Source organism: Serinus canaria, chromosome 14, assembly GCF_022539315.1.
Source record: "Serinus canaria isolate serCan28SL12 chromosome 14, serCan2020, whole genome shotgun sequence".
NCBI lineage: Eukaryota > Metazoa > Chordata > Aves > Passeriformes > Fringillidae > Serinus > Serinus canaria.
In genome coordinates, this window is record NC_066328.1 from 15,048,281 (window position 1) to 15,066,570 (window position 18,290).

Consider the following 18,290-nt stretch of genomic DNA (forward strand, 5'->3'; position numbering starts at 1 on the left):
CTCCCTGGGCTGGGCCAGCTGCTCCCTGCTCCAGCCAAGCCTCTGCTGCTGCTGCTGGCTCCAGCCCTGCCCAGGGAACAGCGTGGGTGCTCTGCTGCCTCAGCCTGCTCCAGCACCAGCACAGGGGGGAAAACTGCTCCTTCCCACAGCTTGGGGCTGAGAAACTCCCTGGCAGCTGTGGGACTGCCAGGGAATGGGAATGGGGACAGGGAATGGGGACAGCTCCACCCCTGTGCACTCTGGGGCGGGACAGGGACAGCTCCATCCCTTCTGCACCCTCTGGGGCTGGGCAGGGACAGGGACAGGGACAGCTCCATCCCTGCTGACCTGTGGGGCTGCCAGGGAATGGGGACAGCTCCATCCCTGCTGCACTCTGGGGTGGGATAGGGACAGGGACAGCTCCATCCGTGCTGACCCTGTGGGGCTGCCAGGGACAGGGACAGCTCCATCCCTTCTGCACCCTCTGGGGCTGGGCAGGGACAGGGACAGCTCCATCCCTTCTGCACCCTCTGGGGCTGGGCAGAGCTGGTGTCTCCACAGCAGGGCTGTGCCCATCAGGGACCCTCACTGGGCCTGTCCCCACTGGGGACACGAGGTGCCAAGCAGGGGTGGCCCTGTGAGAGGCCCCTTTGTGCTCAGGGATTTCCCTAAAGCTGCAGGGATGTCGCAGAGGGGCAAATCCAGGCTTACCCCGTGCCTGGGGCAGCTCTGGGGGAGGCTGAGCTGGGATTGCTTTGGCAGGAGGTTTCCAGGAGTGAACCCTGCTGGGAGCTGTGAGGGAAGGGCTTTTCCCAGTGCTGGGCTGGGAGTGGTGCCATGCCACAGCCTGGCAGTGCTGCCTCCACGGGCTGCACCTTGGGCACCTCCCCACCCTCCACATCCTTCCTGCTCTTGTTTTCTCCTGCCTGGCACTTTCTTGGGATCACAGGGCTCTGGCAGGGTGCTGGCACAGCTCTGCATCCCACGGCTCCTGGCAGTGAGCTGGACCTTTGGGTGGAGGGCACAGGGAAGTGCAAACCTCTTCTTGCTGCTGCTCTGCTGGCATGGGGTGGTGGAGGGCCTCATTTACCTCCTGTGATGACTTTTGCACCACCCTGGCACCAGTGACCCCCACTGTGCCCTCAGCTGTGCCCAAAAGGGCTGCAGGGCTCAGGGCAAGTGTCCCTGGGGCCAGCAGGACCCGGTGCCCACTGTGGGCATCATCCTTCCCCTCTTGCAGGGAGCTGTGCTGGGAGTCTGGGTTTTCCATGGCATGGCTCATCCCCCTCCTCCTCCTCCTCCTCCTCTCAGGGGCTGCCATCAGAGAGCTCCCAGGAATACCCAAATGAGCAGGAGCTATCCCAGGAATACCCAAATGCCCCTATCAGCTGCAGCCTGGCCCTGGGTCCTGCTGGGCAGCCCTGGCCGTGTTCCATTGCTAATTGGAGTCACTCCCTGCCATCCTCAGCCACTGCCTGCTGGCTCAGGAAGCCTGGGATGCATCCAGAGGGAGGGAGGGATGCATCCAAGGGGCACTGGGGGGTGCTGGTGCAGCCCCAGGTTGGCAGGAGGGTGCTGGGGGGGAGCAGCACGAGCCTCAGTGCCTGCTGCCCTGCAGATAAACCCCTGCACTTTAGTGCTGCTCAGCTGCAGCAATTGAAATAATGGGAGTAATTTGGGTAGTGCAGGAGATTCCAGTGAGGTGCAGCAGCCCAGGGCTGGGGCAGGCAGGTGAGGTGACACCCAGGTGAGCACAGTGTGTGCTGTCACCACCAGGAGCCTGCAGCTCTCCTCCTGGGGACACCAGAGGTGACCCTGCTGCTTTTAGGGTGATCACAGCCTCTCCCAAAAGCTTTTTGGTGGCAGCTCAGCCACGTTTGAGCTCCTCCTCCTCCTCTGAGGGGCAGAGATGAGCCCGGGCAGTCCCTGGGAGCCCCTGAGCTTTGTCCTGCTGAGATGGGAACCAGGGAGGTGTGGGAAGAAGGAGCATTCCCTGAGAGGCTCTGGGCTGCCAGCCCTGTGCTGGGGGAGTGATGGCAGGATTTCCTCTTCTGACCATTGGTGTCAGGGCTGAAACACCTCCTGGGAACGGGGTGGGTGGTAATTACAGCTCTGCCTGCGTGGAAATGGGAGCAGCTTCTTTTGCTGCTCCTGCCCAGGGATTCATTCCTGTTTGCTGCTCCTGCCCAGGGATTCATTCCCATTTTCTGCTCCTGCCCAGGGATTCATTCCCATTTTCTGCTCCTGCCCAGGGATTCATTCCCATTTTCTGCTCCTGCCCAGGGATTCATTCCCATTTTCTGCTCCTGCCCAGGGATTCATTCCCATTTTCTGCTCCTGCCCAGGGATTCATTCCCATTTTCTGCTCCTGCCCAGGGATTTATTCCCATTTTCTGCTCCTGCCCAAGGATTCACTCCTGGCTGGTGCAAAACCTCTGCCTGGGGGTGTTTCTGGATGCTGGAGCCGCCACCTTCCTGCCCAGTCCCAGCGCTGGCCCTGCAGGAAGGGGAGGAACATCTGCTTGTGTTTGGTGGGCCTGGCGTCCCAGCAGCCCCGTCTCCCCTCCCCCTCTGTTATTTATAGCATTTCACCAACATCTGGAGTTTGAGCCCGCTCGGACTGACTCCAGCCGGGGGAGGGGCTGGGGAGAGGCTGGGGAGAGTGTGCGGCCGCGGGAGGGAGGGATGGAGGGAGGGAGTGAGCCCTGAGCCTTCCAGCAGGGATGGAGTGAGGGATGGAGTGAGCCTCAAGCCCTCCCAGCAGGGATGGAGGCAGGGATGGAATCAGCCCTGAGCCCTCCCAGCAGTGTGCAGGGGCTGCAGCATCCCAGCCTGGATGTGAGGCCCAGCCAGGCTTTGGGAAGCTCCAGGAGCATCCTGGCTGTGCTTTGGCAGCCCTGGGCATGGGGAGAGCTGCCCTGTCCTCTCCCCCCAGTGCAGCCCCGGGGGTGCTCTGCCTCCCCCCAGCCTCAGTCCCTCTCTCCAGGTGGGTGTGGGGCTCCTGGGGGGTTGCTGTCCCCTCCCCAGGTGGCACCGAGGTGCCCTGGCCCTGGGGGATGGAATAGCCCCCTTTGTGGTGCTGCTTTAGTGGGAAAACTGGAGTCATTCCTGGGGGAGGGGAAGGGGAGGGAGCCCAGCCCTGCAGAGCAGGGGGAGAATGGAGGCAGCAATCCTGCTGCAGCCATGGCACCATCCCAAAGCCTCCTGCTCCCCATGGCAGGGGCTGTGGGTGCTGCTGGCAGCACTGAGGGCTCCTGCTTCTCCCAGCTTTCCTCATCTTTGCTGGGATGTGGACAGTGGGGTTTCACCCCTCCCCTTCCCACACCGGTGACAAAAATCTCCTTAGAGTTAAGCACATCCCTAAATCCCTGCAGAGGCAGCAGCCTTTGGGCTGCCCTCAGGACTGTGGTGACGACAGTGGCAATTAAAGCTCCCCTCAGCTCCCAGTCTAACCAGTCCTGCCCTGATGGGGGTGTGGGTGGCTCCCTTGTTCTGGTGCTGCAGTGTCCCCTGGGCCCCTTTCCTGCAGTGGGTTCTGCCCTTCCTTGGCTCTTTCCAGGCTCCCAGTGCTGCCCCTCCCTCCTCTCCTGCTGGGGTTTGGGTTGGGGTCAGCATCCTGCATTTGTGCCCCCCCTGCCCTGCATCCCTCAGTGCTGCTGCCTGCACACCAGGGCTCTGGGCAGTGTCCTCTGTCCCCTCTGTCACCTCCGTGTCCCCAGGGCAGGACAGCAGCCCGGTGTCCCCCAGCCCTGGTGGGTTCTGCAGCTGAGGTTTGTTTTGGAGGGAGCAAAGGAGCCCTTTTCTGACCCAAACCACAGGAGAAGGAGAGGAAACACCGTGGCTGCTGGCTGAAAGTGTGTCAGCAATGTAAATGAGGCAGGAATGCTCCTGCCTGGGCTTCCTCCAGCCCTGCCAAGCAGGGATGGAAAGGTTTGACCTGTCCTGGGTGATCCTGGAGTGCATCCAGGTGCTGCAGGTGCCAGCAGGGGTGGCTGGAGCCGGGTGGCAGAGCCCCTGGCATGGGCACGGGGGTCAGGCTGGTGCTGGGAGCAGGGGAGGGGGTCCCAGGCAGGGCTGAGCCGATTAGGATCCCTGATCCCAGTGATTATGGTGGCACACCCAGGAGAGGAGCTTGGTGGAGTCCCAGCAAATCCCCACTGGGGCAGGAGCAGGGCTGGAGCTCCTGCTGCCACCTGGGACACCCCAGGGACACCCCAGGGACACCCTGCCCTGCCAGCCTGGGGTGACCCTGTGCTGAGGGCTTGGGGACATCGTGGCCAAGGCCCTGCAGGAGCCACCAGGACCCAGGGTGATGGTACCAACCTGGCCTCTAGACTAGCTCTGTGTGTGTCTGTGTCCCTCCTCCTCCTCCTCCTCCTCCTCCTCTCCTGGAGGGCCCTCTGTCCACGCTGGCACTGCTGTGCAATATTTGGTTTTATTCCTTTATCAGGAGCCCAGCCCTCAGTGCCTTTCAGGGCATTTCAGCCCTTTGAGGGGCAGAGGGGCTGGGGACAGTCCTGGCACTCGGCCACCAGTGTGGAGAGAGCCACCAGGGCTGCTCCTGCAGCTCTCTGGGCTGGCTCTGAAATGTCCTTTCTGTCCCTGTCCCTGCTCAGGGTCGGGCTGGGGGGGCTGTGCAGCTGCAGGCTGGTTCTGTGGGTCCCTGTCCCTTGGCACAGTAGTGCCCCTGGCTGTGGGGAGCAGGGGACACCCCTGGGCTGGGCTGTGGCTCAGGGCTGGCTCAGCAGTGGCACAGGAGGGTCCCTGAGAGCTGGGGAGGGGTTTCTGTAGGGCCAGGTGGGTTGGATGGCAGAGCCTCAAACCCAGGAGGGGATTTTGGCTCCCTTTGCTGCTTCTGGGAGTGGGTTCTGCTTTCCTGGAGGCTGCCAGTGCCAATTAATGGTGTGGAAACCCCTGGTTAATCAGAGCTGGTGACATTTGGGACACCAGCCCCGGGTGGGACCGGCCCTGGTCACTGCAGGGGTGGCACAGAGCCAGGGCTGGGGCACCCATGGGCCAAGGGGCACCTTGGGGTGCCCCAGGGAGCTGGGGCTGGGCTCTGGGTGACCCCAGGTGACCCCCTGAGCCCGGGGTGTCCCTGAGGGACCCCAGTTCCCATCAGCAGCGCTGGAAACTCCAAGGGAAATGAAAAATCAGATGCTGCAAAGAGTTGCCATGAGATTGTGAGAGCTGGCAACACCCAATCAGTTTTTTTAAATTTTTCTGCAAGCCTTTCATTGTTATTTAATGTCTTGTTTGTGCATTTTTAAATGGAGCAGCTTGAGCTGAGCTTCCGAAACGTTTTCCTTGGAAAATGCAGCAGCTTTGGCCCAGGCTGCAGCTGCAGGGCTGGGTGTGAGGGCCCTTCATCCTGCAGGCAGCATTTCCCTGCACAGACAGGGATGGAGAGAGCCCTGCTTCGTGCTGCTCATGGCACTGCCTGGGCTCCTGGGGAAAGGAAAAAAAAAAATCTTCATTTTGCAGGGGTTTTGGGCAAAAATCTTCATTTTGAAGGGTTTTTTTTTGGCAGAAATCTTCATTTTGCAGGGTTTTTTTTTTTTTTTTTTGCAAAATCTTCATTTTGAAGGAGTTTTTTTGGCAAAATCTTCATTTTGAAGGGTTTTTTTTGGCAGAAATCTTCATTTTGCAGGGTTTTTTTTTTTGCAAAATCTTCATTTTGCAGGGTGGTGTTTTTTTGCAAAATCTTCATTTTGAAGGGGTTTTGGGGCAAAATCTTCATTTTGCAGGGTTTTTCTCTTTTTTTTTTTGCAAAATCTTATTTTGCAGGTTTTGTGTTTTTTTTTTTTCAAAATCTTCATTTTGAAGGGTTTTTTGGGCAAAATCTTCATTTTGCAGGGGTTTTTGGTTTGGTGGGGTTTTTTTGTTTGGTGGGGTTTTTTTGGTGGTTTTTTTTTTTTGTTTGTTTGTTTTATTTTTGGGGTTTTTTGTGGGGTTTTTTTGTTTGTTTGTTTTTTGTTTTGGGTTTTTTTTTTTTTTTTTTTTTTTGGTGTGTGGGCAATTTTTGGCTTTGTGAGACCAAAAAACAGAGTTGAATTCAGCTGCTTTGCAGCCTGCATGGGGATGTAACTCGATCCTTGCAGCGCTGGCTGCAGGGGGGAGCAGAGCAGCCTCCCCAAGCCCTCCTGCAGCAGCAGCACCCTGGGAAGCCCCGGCACCGCTGCCCTTCCAGGGAAACTCGGGTTTCACAGAGGCCAAATCCCCCGGGAGCTGGGGAAATTCCTTCCCAGAACACAAGCAGGGAATGCTGGCACGGGGCAGGAGGCAGGCAGAGAGCAGGGCTGGCAGGAGAGGCAGCAGCTCCAGGGCTGGGGCAGGCTCAGCCCTGCTAATCCCAGAGAGGGGCTTTGCAGAGCTCAGCTCCAGGAGCTGATTTTTCCAGCAGCCCAGGATTGTGTTAGCTGGGAGGTTTAAGAGCCCAGCAAAAGCCCTGGATCATCCCTGCGGGAGGATAAGCAGTTTTTCCCCCAGGATTTCTGCCCAGAACAGATGCTGAATTGGGATTGTTTTTTAGATGTATGTATTTAAAAATAAATGTCTTGGATTCATTCCAGTTTGGGGCCTGACGTTCGAGGCTGTGCAGTGGGAGCAGCAAGAGCCCACGCAGGACCTGGCACAAGCCAGAGCTCCCAGCCAGGGCATCCTGCAGTGAAGCTTTCTCTCTGTTTAGTGAGTGATTTGATTTCACTGCTGATCCCTGCAGGAGGAGGGACTGACCCTGCCAGGGTGTCCCCAAGGGATCCCCACGCTGGGACAGCACCTCCAGCCCAGATTTTTGGGGGATTCTCAGTGATTTCTCTGTGTTTTCACACTGCTGCAGGAGCTCTGGCCCTGTAGGGTTGGGGCAGGAGGAAAAAGGCTTTAGAAGGTTCTTTTTACACCCAAACAGGTGATGCCAGGTGGGTTTTGGTGATCCCAGCTGCACTTTGGTGACCCCAGAGGCGCTCCCCTTGTCCTGCACACAGAGCCCCGTGTGTCCTTTAAGGTCACTGGAGTTGAATCATTTCCTGTTTTCCTCAGTGCCTGAAGAGCTCCGAGGCAGGCTGGAAATGTTGGCAGATAGGGTGAGCTGCCTGCTCTGGGGCCATGGGAAAAGTGCAGCAGGGTTAAAGGTGCACAGGGGGAGGATGGGGCTGCAGGGCTGCCCTGGTGTGAGCAGGTAGAAAAGGGGCTTGGAGCCCCATCCTGGTCACTGATATCATCGTTTTTCTCCTATGAGCCCACCTGGGGTTGAATGTCACCACCACGAGCTGGTTTTTAATGAAGAACTCATTTGCTGAGGGAATCTCTGTAAAATTCAGGAGCAGTTTTGAGTGTGCCCCCCCTGCCTGTGATGGGCACTGCTGGTGGTGACCCTTGTGTGAGATTCCTTGAGTGAGAGCAGTTCTTGAGGAATTTGGTGGTTAAGGTGCCCCCCCCTGTGCCAGAGGAAAGATTCAGTCCTGAGTGCTGGGCTCTGGGGGATTCTGCTTGAACAGGGAGATTGTCCTTGGATGGCCCTCAGTGGTTCTTCCCTGCTGATCCATTCTGTGAGAATGCCTGGTCATTCTGCATCCCTGATTCTGGTGCTGAGCCCTGATCCATGTCTGTCCCCCTGGCATTGCAGCCACAGCCAGAATTCCCAGAGCAGCTGTGGCTGCCCCTGGATCCCTGGCAGTGTCCCAGGCCAGGCTGGGCAGGGCTGGGAGCAGCCTGGGGCAGTGGGAGGTGTCCCTGCCATGGCAGGGGGCTGGAACAAGGTGATCTCTGAGGTCCGTTCCACCCCATCTGGAATTCCATGCAAATTCCATCCCCCAGCACAGGGGTCCCTGGTAGATCACTGTGTGACCCCACCTTGTTCTCCTCTGTAAAACTCCTCCTTGAGTTGGAGTGGGGGGTTTGGTGTTTCATGGTGCCTTTTGGCCAAGGGGGGAAGGAGGAGGAAATTGCTGCCCTGATTTTTAATTTGGAGGGAGAGGCTGTGAGAGATTTCCCTGTGAGTGTGATCCCAGACAAGATCTGGGAGAGATTTCCCTGTGAGTGGGATCCCAGACAAGATCTGGGAGAGATTTCCCTGTGAGTGGGATCCCAGACAAGATCTGGGAGAGATTTCCCTGTGAGTGTGATCCCAGACAAGATCTGGGAGAGATTTCCCTGTGAGTGTGATCCCTCTCCGAGGGCAGGCAGGGAGCCGTGGTGCTCCTGCTGAGGGAAGGTTCAAACTCATCCAGGGAGGATGTTTTCCTTAGAGCCTGGGTGAGAATGAGCACCCTGGATCTCCGAGGTGCCTTGGCAGGGCTGTGGTGCTGTGCCACAAGCTGGAGCTGCCTGGCACCAGGGCTCCTGGTGGGAATGGAGTGGGTCCTGAAGACCTGGAGAAAACCAGGAGTTGTTGCTCCCTGGCTGCCCTGAGGAGCCTTAAAGCATTCTCCATGGCATGGGGAGAAGCACTGAGCTCCTGCTGTGCCCCTGTGCTGTTCATCCTGCCCAGCTCAGCCTCCCCCAGCCTCAGGGAGCTCTTGGATGTTCGGGCTCATCCCCTCCCAGCAGGAGGGACTGGGATGATGGCACCAGTGGGTGATGCCAGTGTCACCGAGAGGGAGTGGCTCTGCCTTAAATACCTGTCTGAGGTTAATCCCAGGTCTGGGTGGGCCTGGCCAAAGCACAGCTGGGCCTTGGTTCCTCCCTGCCCGGGGCTGGGGCTCGTCCCCTGCCGGGGAGGGGGGGTCCCAGCCTATGGGTGGATGAATCTGAGCCACTCCTGCTGAAGGAAATGCATTTTTTGTTTTGTTTTCATTTTTCTGGAGTGGTTTTGGACAATTGGGTTTCGAAAATAGACTCAATGAGAGGAAATCCATTTGTTACCCTGTCCCCAGGCTGAGGACGGGGGGCAGATACGGCGCTTCCTCGGGGCTCTGCTCACGGTCACATCTGCCGGGAGCCGCCCCAAAGCCACCCACTAACCCCCGTGCCTCGTCTCCCCCACCCTCTCCTCCATGAAGCAGGACCTAAACGGGCAGAAGGAGCTGTGCCCACGCCTGTGCCACCTGAAGAAAGGCCCCAATGGCTACGGCTTCAACCTGCACAGCGAGAAGTCCCGGCCGGGGCAGTTCATCCGCTCCGTGGATCCCGACTCTCCCGCAGCCCGGGCAGGCCTGCGGCCCCAGGACCGCCTGGTGGAGGTAACAACGGGGGGCAGCAGCACGGCTGGGACCCTGGGCAGGCTGGGACACCCCCCAGCCCGTCACCTTCCCCATCTGATCCTCCTGTGTTGCTCTAATTGGAGTGCCAGGGCTGGCGGGGCTGCTCTGGCTCTGTGCTCCCTCCTCTCCTCCATTTGGGAGCTCTGGGCAGGATTACAGAGTAGAAACTTGGAAGTGTTTTCAGGCTGGAAAAACCCTCCAAGACTGCTGAGTCCTGCCATTCCCCAGCACTGCCAAGGCCACCCGTGTCCCCAGGGTGCTGTGCTGGCTCTGGCTGGCACCAGCGATGCTCGGGCAGGTGGCTGTGGGCATAAGGCCAGGTTGGTGCTGCCCAGCTGAGCTGATGCCCTGCCAGGGAATGCTAGGAAACATAGGGGAAGAGGCTTTGCAGAGTTTTTAAGACACAAAATTATGAAAGACGGGGGGAAAGTGTTCTTGGAAGCATCTTGCTGGTTACCACGTGCTGGACAGCCCTCCTTGCCCGAGATGGGGCTGGGAATTGCCCTCTCTCTGGCTGGTGTGCCGTGGTGTTCCTGCAGGAGCAGGTGCCCCCTCCAGAGCTGCCTGTCTGGGCAGAGGGGCACACACAGCAGCCATGCCCCCTTTCCCTGTGGGAGCACATGGAGATCCCCTGCTTGGGCTGTTCCCCAGGAGGCTGAACCCCAAAACCACCCCACAGAGACCGAGCCGTGGCCCTCGCTGCCAGCTCAGAGCAGGAATGGGATTGGCACCCTGGAAGAGTGTGAGCTGGGGAAATCCTGAGGGCAGAGCACTCTCCTGCTTCCCAGCCCCGTGAGGAATTACTGCCCAGGCTCTGGGAGCTGCTGCCCGTTCCCAGCAGCTGAAAGTTTAATGCTGGGAGCAGCGTGGGGCCGGGCGGGCACGGGTGGCACTGCCTGCCTGGTGTCACATCCAGGGGTCCTGTTATTTATTGATGGGCTTGGCCCAGGGCCTGGCACACACAAAGCAGCTCGGGGTGAGCTGGTGAGCTCAGAAACCCGATCCCCTCCCTGCCTGCTCTTTGGGGCTGGGATAAATATTTGATGCCCCCCAGGCCTGTGCCGGGGTGTGGGGGGAAGAGCAGCCCTGGCATGGATTGGGGTGAGCTGGAGTGGCAGGGCAGGGATGGAGCAGGGCTGTGAGCTGGCAGCTGGGGCTGGCAGCTCCTGGGATGGGGGGCAGAGCCTGGGAGGGGTTTCTGCTCGCCCCAGCCCTGAGGAGCAGGGGAGCCTGCTGCCCTGCAGAGGGGATCCCTGAGTGTGGAGCCCAGGCTCTGCTGTCCCTCTGGATGAGGAGGAGCACTGGGTCATGTCGAGGCTGTCCCCGGTGGGACAAAGGGTGATTCATTGCCACTGAACAATGTCCTGAGTCACCATTGTCCCCTGGCCGAAGGAACAATCCGGATCAGGTTCCCTGGAGGTCCTGGTTCACAGCAGGGCAGGGCAGGGCAGGGATGAATCCCTGCCCCAGGCACAGGGACTCGCCCATCAGGGGCACAAAAATCTCGGGTTTTCCTCACAGAGGGATGGAGGGTGGCACCGATGGCTCAGGACACGGGGGTGTACCCAGCCCCCTGTGCCCACGGAGAGCCTGAGATTTGGGGCACATCCAGGGGAAGGCTGGGCTTGGCAGCACCAGAGAGGGCAGGCAGAGGGTTCTGGGGGGAGCCTGGGCTCTGAGGTTGCCCATGGATGAGTTTGGGATGCAGCCAGAGGCGAGAGGTAACACAGAGGATGCTCTGGGGGGGTTTAGCAGGCTTGGCTGGAGAGGGGGAAGGAAGAAGCCTGCAGCCTTCCTGTCATCCCAGCAGGAAGAGAGAAAGGAAAATGCCATCCCCTAGGGAAGGAGGGGGTCTGGGAGGCAGGAGCAGCCCTGTGGGCTGGGCTGTGATGGCATCTGTGTGCAGGTGAACGGGATAAACGTGGAGGGGCTGCGGCACTCGGAGGTGGTGTCCCACATCAAGGCCAGGGAGAGCGAGGCCAGGCTCCTGGTGGTGGACCCCGAGACAGACGAGTACTTCAAGAAGCTGGGGGTGACCCCCACGGAGGAGCACAGCAAAGGTGAGACCTTCCTTTCCCAGGGTGACTCAGGGGTGGGATCCCAGGCACAGTCACATTTCCCTCCTGCCTCATCCCTCAGTAGTTTCCTGAGCACCACCCAGCTATTTATAAATAGTGAGAATCCACCCTCCCCCAGCCAAAAAAACACTTTGTGCTTTTACACTGTGAATAATTAACTCTGGGGCTCGCTGCCCCCCAGGCACTGAGGTGTGCTGGGGTTTGGGGGGACCCTTCAAGGCCAGGTTGGACAGGGCTGCTCCAGTGGGAAGGTGTCACTGTAGGACACAGAACACAAGCTGCCCTCAGGGTGAAGGAAAGGGAACGTTTAATTTCTGACTCCAACATTTATAGTTCTCCAAAAGTGACAGTGGGTTGGAGGGTGACAGTGCCACCTCTCCAATGGCACTGGACCAACCAACAGCCCATCAGATTTCTCTTCTTCCATCAAAGAATGCAAAGCAATGAGTTATTGACAGAAAGTGAGTGAGAAAGTTCGTTACAGGAATGAAAACATCAGATGGCTCAGAAAATGTTAAAAACTCAAAGCCACAGAAGGTGTCCCTACCCGTGGTGGGACTGGGTGAGCTTTAAGCTCCCTTCCCACCCCAACCCCTCCACCATTCTGTGGTTCCCTGGTTGCTCTCTGCTCCAGGGAAGGAGCAGTGGGCACTGGAGAGTCCCCGTGCAGAGGGAAGGGCTCGGTGCTGGCTGATCAGGGCATGGCTGGGGCAGGAAATGTTCCCCTGGCTGCTGAAACCTGGCAGGGAGAGCTGCTCAGGCAGTGCCCAGCCTGCCCTGCTGGGCAGGGGATGCAGCTCCCAGGCTGGCCCTGCCCTGCTCAATGGGCAGCTCTGTTTCCCAGCACAGCTGCTCCTTATCTGTCTCCCGGGGTGCTCAATGGGCAGATTTGTCCCCAGAAATGGGTCAGGCACTGCTGGGGAGCCACAGGGTGTCAGATGCTCCAGGAGGAGCAGGGGCTGGCTGCTGGCACTGCCACAAAGGAGCCCTTGTTCCAGAGGGGACAGAGCCCTGGGAGGGAGGCTGGGGGCTCTCCTGTGTTCCCCAGGGAACAGGAGTTTGAGGAGCTTGGCACCTGCCAGGTGCCAAAGGGCTCTGGTAGATCCTGCTGCTTGCAGGGGGAGAGGAAATGATAATAATTGTCCTCTTGAACTGACCTGCTGTGAGCTCAGACTGACACTTCCCAAGCCTTGCAGCTCATCCTGAGCACCTCAGCCTTTAACCAGATGAGTGGCTTTCAGATTAAGCATTTCTAGATGTGGCTAATTTGGTTTTGAAGCCCAGTCCCACTTTTCTATTCCTTGTCACCTGAAGCTTCTCATTTAAATAATTTAAAATTTAGCTACTTACGATACCAGAGACATAAACATCTGTGTGAGCTGCCTCTGCTGATGCTCATTGCTCTGGGCTTATCCTACTCTAGGCATGTAAATAGTGAAGGATCCCAAAGCCACAGGGAGGTCTTTGCACCAGCACACTCTCAAAATCACAATTTAGGTTTATTTTTCTGCTTTGCCCCAGAAATCCCTGCAGTCTGCAGTGATGCAGCCCCCAGTCAGTCCCTAGGGACAGCATCCATGCTTGGCATGATTCAGTTATTAATCCTGTCCTAATTAACACATCTGTTAGTCTGGGACAGAGACACGGGGATGCCTGGGGCAGTGACTTGATCGTGGTGACTGGCAGCTTAACTGCAGAAAATTTGCCATTGTGTGGGCTATTGTTAGAGTAAATCACTGGAAGTGAGCAAAAAAAAAAAAAAATTCCAGAGTGCCTGGAGAGCGGGTTGTGTGCCAGACACTGCTGTGACAACACCGTGGTGGGGATTTTGATGAGGATTTTTGAGCTGACTTTTAAGATTTTTGATTAAAGAATGGATGAAAAAAACCTGATGGTCAAAAAAAAAAAAAAAAAAAAAGAAAGAAAGGAAGGGTGGGATAGTGGCTGTAGGAGGAGGTTACTTGGTCCTTCTCCTGGCAGGTGTTTTCCTCTGATCAAAAGGGTGGAGTGGAGGGAATTCAGGGGGTCTGGCAGGGCACAGGGAGAGGGGAAAGGCTTTTGTGTGGGCTGGGAAGGAGCACAGACAGAGTGAAGGGTCAGGGTGGGCAGGAGCAGGAGGGGCTGGGTGCAGGTGGTGCTGCTGGGCAGCAGTCCCAGCTGAGGGTGCTCACTGTGTGCTCTGTGTTCACTGTGTCCAGGTGTGCCACCCCAGCCCATGACAAATGGATCTGCACAGACCCAGGTGAGTCCTCACCTGCCCCAGAGAGGCTGAGGGGGGTGGAGTGGGCAGGGGAGGGATCAGGGTCTGTCCCTGGCTCCCCCCTGTGCCAGCTGAGCCTGCGTGCCCGAGTCCCCCAGGCTCATTTAGCTCAGCTTTGCTGCTGCCTGCTTTTAATTACTGCCCACCACAGCTGTAATTTAGGGCTGAGCAAGGCCACCTTCAGCCCCATTTAGTGCCAGGGAGAGAGCAGGAGCTGCAGTGTGCCCGTTCTGCCTGGGGCTGGGGGGTTCTGCTGGGATGCCAGGGTCCCCTCAGCAGGAGCATCCCCTCCCTGCAGGCTCCATCCCACCCAGCCCTGGGGCTTTGTGGTGTCTAACTCTGCCTGGCACAGACCACACTGACATTTTCCTTCCCTCCAGCTGAATGGGGGATCCACGTCTTCATCTCACAGCGACCTGCAGAGCCCTGGGAAGGAATCCGAGGTAAAGACCCCAAGCAAACACCTCCTGTCCCCTCCAGCCCTGTGGGGCTGCAGTCCTGCCCCACAGAGCTGTGTGCTGAGGAGGTTTCAGTTATCTCCCAGACTTGGGCTCTCTTGTATCCCCCCAGCAACCAAAACCCAGGCTGTCCTCTCATCCCTTGCACCGTGGGGGCTCACTGGCAGCTCCTTGGGCAGGGATTCCTGCTTGGATGGTCTGGGAGGTGAAGGAATGTCTGCAGGATTTGGGATCTGAGCTAATTACACTGATGAGCTGCAGCAAGGCTGGGAACCCGTGAGGAACAGAGCTGTGAGGCTCAAGAGCTGCTCGCAGGACAGGCTAAAATTCAAAAAAAGCCAATTATTTTATTTATTTTTAGTTTGGAGCAGGGTGAGTTTATCACAGTGTTTAAAGGAGGGGAGGAGTTGGTTTTGGTGGCAGGCTGGGCTGAGGGGGTTTCTGTGGTCTGGCTCAGCACTGGAAAGGGGCAAAACTTGTTGGGCAAGGTGAAGTGGCAACCAAAAGTCAACACAAGGCATAGATTGGCACTCTCAGGTGTTAATAATTTAGCAGGGTTTTTCCTCTTTAAATAAGAAGTGGGGATTTGCAAAGTGCACAGAAATTTTTCTTTGGCACAAGGTTCTGCTATAAATAGAGCAAAGTCTCCATGCAGGTGCCCAGGGGGGGTCTCTGCCCTGCTGTGCCCTGCCCCAGGACCCTTGGGAGCAGCACTGTGCCAGCCCTGAGTGCTCAGGTGCCCCTCTGAGCACCCAGAGCCTCGCGGGCACCAGCTGTGCCAGGCGCCTGCCATCTGCCAGTCCCTGAATAATGCATGTCCTGGTGCAGTGGCCTGCCCTGGGACATCCAGGCTGTGTCCTGTCCTCTGGGGAGCCTTGTGTTGTCCCCCCGAGCCACCCTTGGGCTGCTGCAGGGTCACTGCCCCAGCAGTCAGAGTCCCTGGGCTGCAGGAGTTGGAAAAGGGGCTGTGCTGGAGCCCTCCTGCCACGGAGACACCCCGGGGCTGTTCAGGGCTGTCCTGGCAAGGAGGCAAAGTGCCTGGGGGCTCAGTTTGGTTGGGTTCAGCCCAGCGAGGCTGGCTCTGTTATCTCAGGTGGATGGAAAGCCCTGCCCAGGTTATCAGCAGGGGCTGGGCACTCTGTGTCAGAGCTGGGCGTGTGTGGTGGGGCAGCAGTGCCCGGCAGTGCTGGCAGCTGTGTCCCTTGCAGGACGGTGACACGGACAAGAAGGACCCGTTTGAGGAGAGTGGGCTGAGCCTGAGCCCCACGGCCGCCGAGGCCAAGGAGAAGGTGAGGGCCAAGCGTGTGAAGAAGCGAGCGCCGCAGATGGACTGGAACAAGAAACGGGAGATTTTCAGCAATTTCTGAGCCCTCTGGCTGCTCCCCTCCCGCCCAGCTCGGACCTTGCTGAGGTGCCTACGCCCTGTCCTGCGGTGTCCACGTGAGATGCTTTGTGCTCTGCTCTTCACTGGTTGCTTTTACAAGGCGTATTTTAAAGCCCTTTTTATTTTTATTTTTTATTATTATTGTTGTTATTATTATTATTATTGTTGTTACTCACCAGCGATTCTCATAAGACAAATGTGACCAAAGCTCCTTTTCTTGCTTGCTCTGAGCCTGGCTCGGCTGCCTGCCGTCCCCGTTCCTCTGAGAAAGGACTGGAAGAATTTTAACTCTTCTTTCTTACCTGCAGCATTTAGGCTTCTGTTACTTCTTTTTTTTTTCCTTTTTATGCGGGGTGTTTTGGCTTTGTGGGTGTCCCAGACTGAGCCCCGTGGGATGCTCTGTGCCCCTGTGGATGGAAACATCTCGTGGCTCACGGTGGGGGTGCCAGGAACCCCCTCCCCAGCTCCCCGTGCCCAGCATGAGCTGCTCCCACCATGGGAAAATGGACTGTGGCTGGAAATTGTTCATTGCCTTTGCTATTGAAGCAAAACATTTGTTTTGTTGGGGTTTTTTTTGTTTGTTTGTTTTTAATGAAGTTCCACGTGTTTCCAGTTAGTTTAGGAGCCTCCCCCTCACCAGCAGCTCCTGTCCAGGCAGTAAAAGCCCATTTTTCACCCCAAGCAGCTCTGCAGAGGGGAGAGGGGGGGTTTCAAAGCAAACCCCAAACCCCAAGGGCACAGCCCTGCCTACCTGCAGCCGTGGATGTGGCAGGAGAAGGAGGAGCAGGGCCAGTCCTGCCCCACGGAGCACGAAGATGAGAACCAGGAGATGCTACAGAGCCCCTCTGGACACACCTGGCAGTGGGGATGACCCAGATCTGCTGCCAGGAGGGAGCCCAGGGATGCAGCTCCAACTGCGGCTCGGTGCTGGGGGTGGGGCTGGTCCAGGTCCCACCTGGGCTGGCTTTGGTGTCCCCAGCCCAGGAGTGTCACCGTGTGAAGGACATCCTGTGAAGCTGTGGGGTGTCCCTGGGGCTACAGGTGGAGCAGGCTCTGGTGGTATGGGGTGGGCAGCACCCCTGGCCTCCTCCAAAGCCCACTCTGGCCACTCAGAGAGTGTCTTCAGAGCACTGCAGGTGAAGTCATTGCAGCTCCACTGCTGCCTCTGGCTGTGGGAGTGGAGGTGACTCAGCTGAGCTGCAGCTCCCAGGGAGCAGAGCTGGGTTACCAGGGCTGGGGCTGCCCCACTCCCTGCCCTGCCCTGCCTGGCCTGCCCAGCAGGATCCCAGCCCTGCTGTGGGCAGGGACTGGGGGCACCGAGCCCCTTTTCCCAGCTGAGGGCAGGCAGGCAGCAGTGGGTGAGGTGTGAGCAGGCTGTGGCTGTGCCCTGCCTCACTCCTGCCCCTCTGGGGTGGAACCCTGGGCTGGGCAGTGTGCTCTGGGTGTGGGAACGGCTCTGCACGGGTTTCCTAAGGGATTTCCAAATGGTGGAGCTAAAAGGTGCCTTATGCCACCCTCTGCTCTCCTCAGCAGCGGGCTGGGGCTCAGCACAGGCTGTTTGGCTCCCCTGGGCAGCCACTGGTGCCCGTGGCCTTATGCTGCTGGCAGGAGAGTGTGGAGAGCCTCAGGGGTGAAGGAGATGAGTTCTCTTTATGAAAGTTATCTTTTAGGATTGTCGGTGGGCTGAACAGGTTGAACATAATGACTTTGGAGAGGAACTGGTGCAGGTGTTTGGCTGTGGGTGACGAGACAGGACGTGGGGGTGAGGGGGGATGTGGAGAGGCTGCCTCCCCTCGGGGCTCTGCCATTAACAAGACACCTCTTCCCCATCCCACTTCAAGCTACCTGCTCTCTTTTTGGCCCCCTAAATCCTGTCTTCTCTCTGGGTAATGTTTGGAAGGAGCCCTTCTTTGCCATGCTGTGCCCGCGTCGCCAAACCCCGGCAGCGCCCGGGCCGTGCAGGGCAGAGCAGTGCCAGGACAGCCTGGTGCACACCAGAGAGCACAGACCTGGTGTCAGCGCCCCATTTCTCATCCCAGACTGCTGGAGTTGAGGGGGGGGAAGAAAAAAAAACCTTGTGTAGTGTTGAATGTAGATCAAAAGAATCAGGTGTGCAAATCCGTGTTGGTGAGATTGCAAACCTTAATCTGTTAGTCTGAGGAAACTGCTCCTGGTTGAAGCATTACTGCATTCCTGACATCTTGTTGTAGCTCATTAGTAATCATTCAGTTCCTGTACATTTAACTTGGAAAAGGAAAATCAATAAAGTCTGAGGCTGGCAGCAGCACTGCAAACCCGTATGTACACTGTAATGTCAGTAATAAACTTGGTTTGCCATGTACCCAGCACTGATCTGCTCCTTCCTCAGCGGCTCAGCGAGCCCAGGGCGGAACTGCAGCCCTCCAGCACATTGTAAACTTTGCTTCCTCTTTAAAGAGGAGCTGGAATTACGCCTTTGAAGCTCCACAATGAAGTCAGCACTGCCCTTTCTTTGAAGAACAAAACGCAGGGGTGGTGCTGTCCCTGTCAGCTCCTGGGGACACAGCCTGGCTGCTGTGACCCTTGTGGCACACACGGAGTGGCACTGGCTCAGCCCCTGCCCTGCTGCCAGCACCCAGGGGTCACTCCTGCAGGCAGAGATTCCTCTGCTCCTGCCTTGGGAAGGCTTCAGCTGCACCTCAGGATCCCCCAGCATCAGCAAGGCTGGAAAAGATCTCCAGGATCATCAAGTCCATCCCCAGAGCTCTGAGTGCCACATCCAGGCCTTCCCTGGACACCTCCAGGGATGAGAGCTCCACCACCAACCTGGGCAGCCCCTTCCAGTGTTTAACAACCTTTCCCATGAAGGAATTCCTGCTGCTGCCCACCCTGGATGTGCCCTGGCCCAGCTCCTGTCCTGGTGGCAGCACAGCAGGTTGTGGGGCAGGGCAG

The 18,290-nt window shown here is 57.7% G+C and overlaps 1 protein-coding gene across 4 annotated transcripts in view; it reads left to right on the plus strand.

Moving 5' to 3' along the window:
- NHERF2 (NHERF family PDZ scaffold protein 2) overlaps window positions 1-17,700 on the plus strand; it is a 33,272-nt gene extending 15,572 nt beyond the window's left edge. For 2 of the 4 annotated variants that reach the window (XM_030229886.2, XM_018915773.3), the window contains exons 3-7: window positions 8,979-9,158; window positions 11,086-11,239; window positions 13,456-13,499; window positions 13,898-13,960; window positions 15,184-17,700. In XM_030229886.2, coding sequence (XP_030085746.1) covers window positions 8,979-9,158; window positions 11,086-11,239; window positions 13,456-13,499; window positions 13,898-13,960; window positions 15,184-15,342 — 600 coding nt within the window. In that variant the 3' untranslated portion in view covers window positions 15,343-17,700. The remainder of the gene's footprint in view (window positions 1-8,978; window positions 9,159-11,085; window positions 11,240-13,455; window positions 13,500-13,897; window positions 13,961-15,183) is intronic. The other 2 variants (XM_030229887.2, XM_030229888.2) reach the window with 1 other exon arrangement.
- Window positions 17,701-18,290: the final 590 nt, after the last annotated feature.